We start from the raw sequence: 13,192 nt of genomic DNA on the forward strand, positions 1-13,192 counted from the left end.
CGGCAGCTCTAGAGTTTTCCCGGACTCCCTCCCGGCTAGCTGTGGCACATTAGCCCCCTTCAGGCTGAGTTCTCGCCGCCAGCCCCAGTCCTCTCCCTGCGCTCTGACCGAAGCCCAAGCCTCAGCTTCCAGCACTGCGTGCCCCGGCGGGCGAGCAGACAAGCCTCTCGGGCTGGTGAGTGCCGCTCGGCACCGATCCTCTGTGCGGGAATCTCTCCGCTTTGCCCTACCCAGGTATGTGGGGAGTTTCTTGCCTTTTGGGAGGTCTGGGGTCTTCTGCCAGCGTTCAGTAGGTGTTCTGTAGGAGTTGTTCCACGTGTAGCTGTATTTCTGGTGTATCCGTGGGGAGGAAGGTGATCTCCGCGTCTTACTCTTCCGCCATCTTACCCGGAAGTCAGCAGTTCTATTTAAATGTTGTATTTTATTCTTGCTAAATACCTGGATGGTTCCCAATTTGCACTTTGCAAGGCAGAAGTAAACATGATGTCCCAGCCTGGATTGTGTCCAAATTGGTCTTAAAAAGAGAGTGCAACATTATTTTCCAGCCTGCAGTCTCAGATATAATTTAACAGTAATATATTACGGTTGGGTGAACGAGCACATACCTGTTGTGCTTCATATTGTTACTGGCTTCACTACGTTTCTTTCTAAAATGTTCCTTTCACCTTTCGCCTACTTTATAGTGGGGGTTGTTTTGAACAATGTACATTAATTATAAAGTCAGGGAAGAAGAAGAAAACGTTCCCTCAGTGTCGTGTGGTCCTCTGCCTTGTTGGAGCTGTGGTGGGTAGGTGGCAGATGACACTTCTCTTCCCCTTCTGAGTTCAGCACGCGGGAGTCAGCAGCTGGAGATCAACTAAGGAGCTTTGTTACTGACACATAACTAACGAATTGGAGGACGTGCTTTAGGTGTGCAGTCACAGTGGGCCTCAGAATACTTCATCCCAAATTAGGCCTAAGGGGAGGAAGCAAATGCTTGACCCCCGCCCCAGGGCAGGCTGCTTACTGCGGGCATGAGAGCAGACCCCAGTTCCCGGTGCTGAGGGCACACACACCTTCTCAAAGAAGAGATTCGGAAGCAAGCCAGCACTTCTTAGTTCCTTCTCCCAAATTCACGCATTGGGTAAATCTCCCCTCCTCTCATGAGGAGGGTAGGAGTGTAAGTCCTCACGTTGAAACTTTAGGCCAAGGAATTAGCCTGTAATTTCTGACTGGATTTAAATTCTAATTGAGATTACACTCATGTTTTTTGTACATACAAACTAATGATGAGAGATTGAAGTATGCTAGATGGTAAAGAGAAATCTGTTTTGTGTTTTAAATTTTGCCATAAATAACCCACAACGTGGATAATTCATTTGTTGACTCATTTCGGTAAACCAAGTTTTATTTGGAGGAAATGAATATCCTTTTAAAGAAGAATCTCCTCAGGCTTCCCTGGTGGTGCAGTGGTTGAGAATCTGCCTGCCCGTGCAGGGGACACGGGTTCGTGCCCCGGTCTGGGAAGATCCCACATTCCGCGGAGCGGCTGGGTCCGTGAGCCATGGCCGCTGAGCCTGCGCGTCCGGAGCCTGTGCTCCGCAATGAGAGAGGCCACAACAGTGAGAGGCCCGCGTACCGCAAAAATAAATAAATAAATAATTTTTTAAAAAAGAAGAAGAATCTCCTCAATTTTGGCCTGTGTGATTCAACTAAAGATTTTCTCCTTCAAGTTCCCTGTCCTGTGGTTAAAAAAAAAAAATCTGTGCTTCATAAATTAAATATATTGACTGCTACTAATAGGAGTTATGATAATTTATTCTTGTTCATGCCTTTAAAATATATAATTTAGTTAGAAAGCTACTATTTCATGTCTCATGCATCAAACGTTATTGAGCTACATGACAAAGTTTTACATATTCATTTTCTCTGAGTTATAGTTAAAAATCTATGTGTTTTTTTTTCTTAATCTGAGGAAGTAGCTGGCGTAGAACTCTCTCTAGACTCAGCGAGAAGGCCGTTGGCTTTATGACACGTTGGCTTTGTGACAAAGTCTCTCTGACCCTTTGTTACCTCTTTTGTAAAATTAGGGACTTTGACTAAATCAATGACTCTCATACCTTAAAAAATTTTCTTTCAAGGAAAAGAACCTTTCTTTTTAAAAAAAAATTTTTTGCATGAAACTGTATTATATAAAACAGAGACAAATATAGAGCTGTTTAGCTAAAGGAGTGGCGGAGACCTTGAAGCTGTGACTTCTTTTTCCTTCAGTCCTGCAGTGTCCTCAGTGGGGGACCTTCCATTACTATGGGACATAGTTTGGAAACTACCAGTTGTGAGAGAATCCTTCTAACTAAAAATCTTTAAAATTAAAACTTGCTGATATATTGTTTTCCTGTGTATAATTTTCTCACCTTTCTGTGTTTTTGTTAAATGGAAAAGTTTAAAGAAAAATGCAGGTGTGTTCTCCTTATTATTTATTTATTTTTTGCGGTACGCAGGCCTCTCACTGTTGCGGCCTCTCCCGTTGTGGAGCACAGGCTCCGGACGTGCAGGCTCAGCGGCCATGGCTCACGGGCCCAGCCGCTCCGCAGCATGTGGGGTCTTCCCGGAGCGGGGCAAGAACCCGTGTCCCCTGCATCGGCAGGCGGACTCTCAACCACTGTGCCACCAGGGAAGCCCTGTTCTCCTTATTAATGTTCGACTTCCAACTACTTCCTCCAGGTGAACATGATCTTCACCTAGAAATCAACATAAGCGTCTTGGAAGGACATATTGAGGAAAAGAGCTTTTGCGGGAAAAGAGAGTAATCTTACACGGGTCATTCCCTAATTCAACGCATGTACAAACGTGACCTACATTTTGCAGTGTTTATTAATGGTAATACAAAATTATTTCAGTAAAGGCTTCTTCCTTCATCTGTTATGAGTTATTAATTTCACAAAACCTGTCTAGTAATGTTGTCACATTATTCATTTCATAGGGCCTCTCTACAGTGCTGTTGTCAGAAAAGTGTTATGGAAAACAGTCTCTGAAAATATTGGGAAACCTACTAGCCAAAAAATTTGTCTTCGCACCTAAAATTTACAAAGGCGTTGGCTATCATGATATCCTTATCATCACAGTGTTTGTCATGTTCAGTATACTATTTGAGACCCTGTTTAGTGAGAGGGTGCCTTTTATAAGAAAGATTTTTAAAAGAACACTCTAGGTGGAGACACTTGTAATACAGTTTGAAATGTTCCCACACATTTCATAATTAAGTAGATAACTATAATTAGTCAAATGTTTCAAAAAGTTGGCCCTAATTTCTAGAATGGAAACAAAGTTACAGTTAAAGAATTATGTATTGTTTTCCTTGTTTCTAATTCTAGAAAGTCATGAATCAGAAACTGAGTTTGAAAACTGGCTCTAGCCTCTACTTTTCCTTTCTTCAAGCAGATTTTCTGAACTAAATGTTTCAGTCCTAATATAGACAGCAAAATACCTTTACTTAATTTTTTGCCCGTAGAATTTTGACATGACATTACAACGGAACCATTTTCTCCATTTTATGTATTTAAGATTCTATGTTGAAAAATTATTACCATAGAACATACCTTAAAATTTTAGTTATATAGAAGTGTAAGAAAGGAAAACTCATTTTAAGGAAAGATCCATTAGAGTAAAAAACTGATTAAACTTTTAGAAAGAGCAATTTTTCTAAGAATTGCAAAGTAATGCATTCATTGTAATATATATATGACTTTAATCGTTTAAACTTGTTTGTACCAATAAGATCAAATATCACCCTCTGAAATTATGTATATTCAGTAGACTGATATTTATTGTACTTTTTATCCGATTAATCTAAATAACATTACATATATATGTTCTTTATTATCTAAAATCAAAATAAGTAGGAATTTATTTTATTTTATTGATGTGATTATTTTTCTATTTAAGCAATCCTCAAATTAGGTCTAGTCTCTACAAGTATTATTTAAAGGCCACATTTCATAAGCTATACATCATTCCTACAAAAATGTCTCTTGTCTAACTTAAATAATATTTGACTTATTTCAGATGTGGCAGGAGATGGAAAAAAATATAACTAGAGTACTAGAAAAAGGTATGTTGCTGAAATTTATGAATTAAATTTAGACATTGATTTCTGAAATAAACTGTAAATATTCAGTAGTAAATGGCATCTCTTTCCATTGTTTGGATGACAGATACTATTGATAGGTTAAATATCTTTTCTTATACATATCTAATGAAAAAATGTGAAAGAATGAACATTCATAATGAAAAATATCCTGATTCCTCATTTATTCATCATGTTCCACAGCTTTAAAAAAAATCTCAAAAAGTCTATGTATTTCTTTTTATTTCTGGCTATATCCTTCCTCTCTGCTTCTGCCATCCCTGTGGAACTGTCAACCTGCACACTGACACTATTAGAAAACATGAGGTTTATCAACTTCTCAAGTTTCTGGCAGTGATTAAGGCAAAAAAACCCAGACTCAAGCAGTCACGTTCGTGTAGCTGTCACTTAGTGGCTGACATTAAAATTTCCTGTCATTGACTTTGTCATTGGTTTATCTTTCGCTCTCAGGAAAAAATTCCAAATTCCTTATCATGGAATAAAAACACCCAAATCAGTTTGGGTCCTGCCATAGTACTCAGCCTTATCTCTTTACTACCTTCCTCTGCCCCTTTGCTCTACATCCAGTCAAATAGACTGCTTGCAATCCCACAGGTGCTCTTCCTCACCTTTAGTCTTTGTATTTGCCTCTTCCCTCCATCTCCCGTATTTTTCCCTTGTCCTTCAGGTATCCACTTACATACCACCTCCACCAAAAAGCTGACAGTATTGACACAAAGCTGGGTGTCACTTCTGAGTGTTCCTTGTACCCTCTTTTATACCTGTCATAGTATTTATGACTATGGAAATTGCCTGTTTGTCTGTTTTTCCAGTTTATAGCATGATTTTTCAGGGTGGACTGTGTCACCTTCATCTTGTAATTTCAGTGCTTGTCACAACACCTTAGCAGATGGTTGTTGAGTAAATGAATGACGAATGAGAAAGCCAGAAGCTCTGATACTCAGCCACAAGAGCAATTAATTCATCGTGCAACCACAGGCAAATTATATACTAGTAATCTTATATTTTGTGTTATGTCGTGTATAGATACTTTTCATTCTTCTGAACGCTTAGAAAGGTCTCAGGTTTTTTTTTTTACCAACTTATATTTAGTTAACTCAAGTATTTTAGGTAAAGAATATAATCCTTTCTTTTTCTTTTCAGCTGCTGCTGAATTGAATCAGCATGCTATAGAGCTTCTCATCTAGGAGCTACTGATGAGTCAAATCTAAATCAAGATCTAGTTTTGAAAACATCATGAGGATATGTACAGATTTTGAAGAAAGATTATATGATCTAAAAGATAAATAGTAAAAATTTCCCTCCTGGGTTGTTTGCATAACATTTTAGTTGTTTCCCATTAAACATGACGTGAAAATCTGGATTAAAGGAAACTATTCTTGTATTATATGTGTATGATGAAAATTTATATAGTATTTTAAACCATGTTTCTCTGCATCTAACTTACTTTTAATCAGATTTTGTGAATCAAAACACTGTTGAGTTTTACATATTCAAACTGAGCCCTGATACCAGCACCCAGACAACCAAACTTGTCATTAATATATAGTGGTGTTGATTGATAGCTTTTTTCTATTTCCAATTTTATCATGATATACAGACCTAAAGATTTACACAGACATCATTTGGATATACTGCTGCTATGGCTATTGTCAATGTTTTGGGTTTTTTTAATATTATTTATTTTTGAGTGTGTTGAGTCTTCGTTGCTGCATGAGGACTTTCTCTAGTTGCGGCGAGCGGGGGCTACGGGCTTCTCATCGTGGTGGCTTCTCTTGTTGCGGAGCCTGGGCTCTAGGCGCGCGGGCTTCAGTAGTTGTGGCATGCGGGCTCTAGAGCACAGGCTCAGTAGTCATGGCGCACAGGCTTAGTTGCTCCATGGCATGTGGGATCTTCCCGGACCAGGGCGAACCTGTGTTCCCTGCATTGACAGGAGGATTCTTAACCACTGTGCCACCAGGGAAGTCCTTATTGTCAATGTTTGGATGTATTACAATTGTTCTAGTGCCATAAAACTTAGTATATATAACTTTAAACACTGATTCATAGATCTTTCCTCATGGAGAAATAAAATTTGCCTAAGACTTTTCACCTTTTCTATTTATTTACTTACTTACTTTTTGGAAACAGTCTTAGAGAAGAGTTCCAAGCACCAGACTCAAACAGACATTTTCCTAAAACTACCATATCTCCCGTATATTCTCCTAATGTAACATTTATCTTTCCTAAATGTCATTTGTTCTCCCATAAGTGCCCTTCCCTCCCCCCACCAAGAAGTCATGTTTTTCAGAAGATGCCTTTCTCCTACCCCAGTCACTTAAGTAGTATATAAGCCCCCAGTTGTAGCCAGCCCTTCAAATCACGTTTCTTTGTGAACCCCTGCATGTAGTCATCCACAGTTAAATGTTTTTTTCTCATGGTAATCTGCTTTTGTCAATTTAATTTGCAGATTCCCAATTAATGAACGTAAGAGGGTAGAGGAAGTGTTTTCCTTCCCAACAATTCCAAGAGCTAAAATGTTAGTGACTCTTACTTACATCCTTTATTCCCTTTTCTTCTGTCCTTTCAGTGTACTTAGTTGGCAGAACTTCATAAGAGATTGCTTATCATTCTCCCCCCTTACCTTCACCCAGGCATCTACGTGCTGCTGAAGAAAGTTATTCTACTACTTTTATTTAGCTAATTTGCATCTTCTTTCTTCACAATGTCGATTTCAAATCTCCTCTCTCTGTAAACTTTTCACCCTGTTTTTTCCCTCTCATGTGTACCAGGCAATCTCATTTCTCACGACAAACTTCTTGAAAGATTTGCCTGTATCCCCACCCGCTCTAGGCTGTCTTCTCCTTCCCGCATTCTCTCAAAACTACTCCGAAGTCACCGATGACTTCCACATCGCTAAATCAAAGTGACACCTTTCCAGTCCTTGTCTAACTGAATTTCTCATTCCTCTTGGCATTCAGTATAACTGACCTCTTTGAGACACTCTCTCCTTTTGGCTGGGCTTTTAATACTCTTTAATTTCATCCTGAATGCACCCACAGCGTATTGTGATCGCAGACAGAGTTCTTATTAATATCTCACAGTAAATACACAGGCCTTCCCCCCTCGCCCAGGCCTGCACCTGGGGCAACATGGTGAGAACAGGTCAGTTGTTCTAAGTCAGCAGGTGAAGGGCGGGAGGAAACTGGTTTTCCCTGCTGCTTGTGAAGGGGCGGGAGTTAGCCGTCCTTCTCTCCTGGGAAGCATCTCCTCCTCACTCTGGCCTTTGGTATGTAAGTAAAACTGTTACCCATTCCAACAAGGGTCCTTCTGCCCAGTGTCGCCCCCACCAGTAGAATGAGTTGGGTTCAGAAGCAAAAGAAAGCTTTACTCTTTCTTTGATCAAAGAATGCAGAGGCACAAGCTCCCGCTCAAGAGGCCGTGGGCGTGGCTGCTTCACAGGGATCCCCTCAGCAGGGGAGGGGGTGGAGTTCTCGCGGGGCAGGCGCAGGAGCAGGCACAGGCGCAGCTGCTCCCCATCGCAGTGCCCACATGACCCGCCACCGCCATCTTGATTGGGGGTGTCGTGTGCAGCGTTCCTGCATACGGTCGGACCGCCCACCCCCAGCTGGAGCATTGGCGCAGATATTTCACACCCGGAACTCGGGTCTGAAGTGCTGGATGCGAGGCCTCTGCACGAAGCCCACTGTAAGCCAGTGAAAGCAGACTAAGCACAAAGGCAAAAAAGGTTAGACTTTATTTTACTACCCAGATTCTATTTTTATTTCCTGGGAACAGCTAATGGGCTTTGCCAGTGATGAAATCTCTCCAGGAGCCAGACCCGGAGTCTCCAAGTTTCTGGGCCTCATTCCTCCTTGAAATGTGAATTCCTAGGGAGATGGTGCACCTTCGGGGACCTACTCAGAGCTGTAACTATTTGGTCCTCCTGGGGGGATGAGACTTTATGAATCCTTTCAGATCAGAGCAATTAACTAGACAAATGGCTGTAGATGTGAATCTCACACTGCACAAAGAGTCTCAGAGGGCCAGGGCTTTTTACAAGATTGCTGAGAAATCCCAGGAAATTTTGCTTCCCCATAGTTCCACCCCTCATTCCGGAAGGAGCTTTAGCCCCAACATCGGCCACTGTAACCAGTCCAACTAAAATTGTTGGGCACCAAATCCTTTGGGTTTGTCTTAGCCAACACTTAATCAGAGCTACGATCAGCAGGACCCTGACTTAGCAAAAGAAGTTGGTCTCAGCTGAACTCCCCCAAATCTCAGGTTCAGGCATCTAGCCGAGTCCCCCAAAGCATTAGGGACGACCTTGGGAAGGCAGGTGGCTTCCTCCTTGTGTTTCCATATTAACCTTTGCTATCTGGCCCAAGGCACTGTGAGGAAGCAAAATTTGTCACCCCTAAACGTGTCTCTTTGGCACGAGAATTATTTTAGGCTGAATAATTTTAAGAAGTGGAAGACTCAGGAAGTCTTTCTTCTTACCACCCCCTTAACTGTTGAAGAGTTTAGATAAAGGGCCTGGTCCGAGAAGACCGCCATCACCAGAGACACCTAGAAGGAATATGGGCTAGGTGCGGTAAAGAGCACTCCAGATTTTTACAGGGAGTTCCAAACATTTGCTTTTCCATCTCCATGTGAATTGCCTTCCTCCACTTTGTAGTCCCAAACCACTACCCATAACATCCTCTTATGTCTTTAGCTGAAGATGGTATTTAAGGGGAGGTTTTTAGCCATTCTGGTGAGTTACTCAGTTTTCCTGGGTCTCTCCCATGTATACAGGAAGTAAACATGTTAGTAAGCTTTTTTTTTGTTTTTCTCCTGTTAATCTGTCTCACATCAATTTTATCTTGAGACCAGTCAGACGAAGCTAGAAGGATAGAGGAAGGTTTTTTTTCTCCCCGACAGCACATACCTTAGTACAGGTAGCGATGCTAATTTACAAGTGGCACAGACTTTGCTTCGCCTGCAAGGAAGGAATCTATGGCAAACTCTGTTATCCATACAATACTAGCCAGTGAGTTGAAGCTCACCTGAATGGCTTCAAGCTGAGGTGGGGTCACTGTGTTAGTCATACTGCTCGCTGCAGGACCGGCCAATAAATTGAGAGACGAGTTGTTGGAGCAAGGAATAGCGACCTTATTTGCAAAGCTGGCAGGCTGAGAAGATGGGAGACTCATGTCCCAAAGAACCATCTAGCCTGAGTTAGAATTCAAGCTTCTTTTATACTGAAAGGGGAGGGAGTAAAGTCAAACACTTCCTGGTTCCCATCAGCCTCCTGAGGGGAGGTGTTACTGTTTTCCTCTTTTTTCTCCCTGCAGTCATTCACAGGTGGGCCTGGTCAGCATGCTTCCTGGGAGCTAAACAAAGGTACTTTAGCTTAATGCTCATTACCTGGGAGGCAGGGTTCCCAGAGATGGGCCATTGTGTATAATTTAAGCTTGTAGGCAACATCCCCTCAGTGATTAACTTGTAATAGAATACGAAGTTCCTTTGCTTTGTATGGTATTGTACAGTTGTTCACTTCAGCAGAAGTCAGGGACAAATTTCATACTGCCTTTTGTGAAAGAAAAATAAAAATGGAGTCGGTAATGCTCCCTAAAGAGGGCTCTCTAAAGTGGAGCTGGGAGGCCATTAAGGGGTGTGACATATGCACGTCTCAGCCTGGATGGAATCTGACCTTTTGACCATTTATTGTCCTAATGAAGTCATCCAGAACATCTGCCAGAAACTCAAGATACTTCTTGGGCCCTACCCTAAAATAACTTGTGATCCCTTAAGGACAAGTATTTCTGGACTCGTATCAGAGTCAGTCATAATTCTCATCAGGCAATTTTTGTCAGCCTGTGGCTTTTTGTCTTTATAAGCCCCTGACTCTCTCTCGGAACACTCAGTTTTACGTGAATCTGTGTCTCCCGAATTGAAATTCTTTTTTGTTCCTTCCAGTTTTATTGAGATATAATGGACATGCAGCACCGTATAATTTTAAGGTGTATAGCATAATGATTTGACTTATGAGATGATTACCACAATATATTTTACTATAATTATAAACATAACTATATCCCTGTTGCCAGGATATAGTGAAACATAACTATAGCCCTGCTGCTGGGATATAGTAAAATTATTAGTCAGTGTTCTCCAGAGGGGAAATAAAAACAGTATGAGGTTACCTATCTATCTATCTATCTATCATCTATCATCTATCTATCTATCTCTGTCAACAGGTCTGAAATCTGCAGGGTGGGCCTGCAGGCTGTAAATTCAGGGAAGAGTTGATGTTGCAGTCTTGAGTCTGAATCCCCAGGACAATAGTCTGGAAACTCAGGCAGGGTTTCTATGCTTCAGTCTTGAAAAGAGTTCATTCCACTTTGGGGAACCTCAGTCTTTGCTCTTAAGACCTTCAACTGATTGGATGAGGCTCATGGACATTATGGAGGGTAATCAGCTTTATTCAAAGTTACTGATTTAAATACTAATCATATTTAAATACAGAGGGGACTTCCCTGGTGGCGCAGTGGTTAAGACTCTGGGCTCCCAATGCAGGGGGCCTGGCTTCGATCCCTGGTCAGACAACTAGATCCCCCACGCACACCGTAACTAAGAGTTTGCATGCCACAACTAAAGGGCCTGCGTTCCTCAACTAAGGAGCCCACCTGCTGCAACTAAGACCTGGTGCAACCAAATAAATAAATAAATAAATAAAATCATTTCCTCGAAGAATACTTAATGGTATGGTAAAGTGCTCCAAATGTGATGTTTATAAAAGCAGGATACAAAACTGTATTTATATATATATATATATATATATATATATATATATATATATATATATATATATATATATATATATATATATACACATGTATATATATATATTTAAATACCTTCATGGAAACATCTAACTTGTGTTTGACCAAACAGCTGGGATCATAATCTAGCCAAGTTGGCACATAAATTAACTATCACACTGGGCAGATATTTTAACTATCAATTTTAAGAAGAATATTGAAATATTCTAATATTTTTCCAGTTCTAGGCTAGGTTTTATGGAGAACCTATAATGCAACCTGTATGTTCCTTCCTGCCCCCCTGCAAGAGGTTTTTATTGTTTTAATTTTTAAAATTTTTTATTAGAGTATAATTGCTTTACAATGTTGTGTTAGTTTCTGCTGTACAATGAGGTGAATCAGCTATATGTATACCTATATCCTCTCCCTCTTGGACCTCCCTCGCCCCGACCCCCATCCCACCCACCTAGGTCATCACAGAGCACCGAGCTGAGCCTCCTGTGCTTTATAGCATGTTCCCACTAGCTAGCTATTTTACACATGGTAGTGTATATATGTCAATCCTGATCTCCCAGTTCATCCTCCCCTCCCCTTCCTTCCTGTGTCCACATGTCCATTCTCTACATCTGTGTCTCTGTTCCTACCCTGCAAATAGGTTCATCTGTACCATTTTTCTAGATTCCACATATATGCATTAATATATGATATTTGCTTTTCTCTTTCTGCCTTACTTTACTCTGTATAACAGACTCTAGGTCCATCCACATCTCTACAAATGACCCAATTTCATTCCTTTTCATGGCTAAGTAATATTCCATTGTATATATGTACCACTTCTTCTTTATCCATTCTTCTGTCATTGGACACTTAGGTTGTTTCCATGTCCTGGCTATTGTAAAGAGTGCTGCAATGAACACTGGGGTACATGTGTCCTTTTGAATTATGGTTTTCTCAGGGTATATGCCCAGTAGTGGGATTGCTGGATCATATGGTAATTCTATTTTTAGTTTTTTAAGGAACCTCCATACTGTTCTCTATAGTGGCTGTATCAATTACATTCCCACCAACAGTGCAGGAGGGTTCCCTTTTCTCCATACCGTCTCCAGCATTTATTGTTTGTAGATTTTTTGATGATGGCCATTCTGACCGGCATGAGGTGATACCTCATTGTAGTTTTGATTTGTATTTCTCTAATAATTAGTGATGTTGAGCATAGGAGTTTGTTATTGATTTTGTTACCAAAGCAAACTTGGGTCCACTTGCTCAATGCACAGCAAAGATAATCTACTGACACCAGGTTGTGATGAAGGAAAGTGTGGCGTTTATTCCAAGTTGCCCAACGTGGCACCAAGCAAGGAGAACAGACGGCTCAGGCTCAATAGACCCAAACTGTCCGATAGCTTTCAGGGAAGGGTTTTTAAAGGCAACATTAGGGGTGAGGATGTAATGTGCCAGCTGAGCCTGTGTACATCCTTCTGGATTGGTTGGCAGTGAGGTAACAGGGTGGTGTTTTGGGAATCAACATCAACCATCAGGTTCCAACCGGTCTGAGGTCTGTGGGCTTGTGGTCAGCATGCAGTTAACTTCTTCCACCTGGTGGGATTTTCAGTGTCTGCAAAACAGCTCAAGGGTATATATGGCTTAGAATATTATCTATAGCCCTTGAGGAGGAACTAAAGGTCCTTGACTTTGTTTTATGGCTAAACTATTATTATTTTGTCTTGCTTCACTATTTTCCTTTTTTCCCACTTCCCTAATTACATTTGCTCTTTGGAACTGGGGGAAAGCCTAGGAGGCTAAAGGTTTTCTACAAACAAGAGGCAGGGGCCATGGGGAGGTCCCCACTGGGTCCTGCTCCATTGCAATTAGATTTTCTTTTTAACAGTGTTTCCCCGCTTATTTTTAATGGATTCAAGAGGAGGGGAGAGGGTTCCTAGTTAGTTTTTCAGTCATAACCCACCTAAACTGGAAGGTCTAGAAAAATCTCTCTCCTTAAAATAAAATAATCTGCGTGTCATATTCCCTCACCTCAGATAGTAAATGCGTGTTATATCATTCGAAAAGCCACAAAACCAAAACCAGCCAATTCCAGAGCTCTAGTCTATGTGCTGGATGCTAGAGATGCAACAACAAATAAAATGTGGCTTCTTCTCTCTAATTGTTTGTTACCGGTTGTCATTTTGAGCCTTATGCTAATGACTCACTGGAGTAAATAAAACAAAATCACTTTATGAACCTGCAAAGAAAATGGGAAGGAAGTCGTAGGAAAGACCACTTAGCT

The 13,192-nt window shown here is 41.0% G+C and overlaps 1 protein-coding gene across 1 annotated transcript in view; it reads left to right on the forward strand.

The window, feature by feature from the left end:
* LOC309797575 (ankyrin repeat domain-containing protein 26-like) overlaps window positions 1-5,728 on the forward strand; it is a 102,641-nt gene extending 96,913 nt beyond the window's left edge. The window contains exons 26-27 of the mRNA XM_082646071.1: window positions 4,045-4,090; window positions 5,270-5,728. Coding sequence (XP_082502197.1) covers window positions 4,045-4,090; window positions 5,270-5,313 — 90 coding nt within the window. The 3' untranslated portion in view covers window positions 5,314-5,728. The remainder of the gene's footprint in view (window positions 1-4,044; window positions 4,091-5,269) is intronic.
* The last annotated feature ends 7,464 nt before the right edge of the window (window positions 5,729-13,192 follow it).

The sequence above is a fragment of the Mesoplodon mirus genome (assembly GCF_964341445.2).
Source record: "Mesoplodon mirus genome assembly, contig: HAP1_SCAFFOLD_751, whole genome shotgun sequence".
Classification (NCBI taxonomy): Eukaryota; Metazoa; Chordata; class Mammalia; order Artiodactyla; family Ziphiidae; genus Mesoplodon; species Mesoplodon mirus.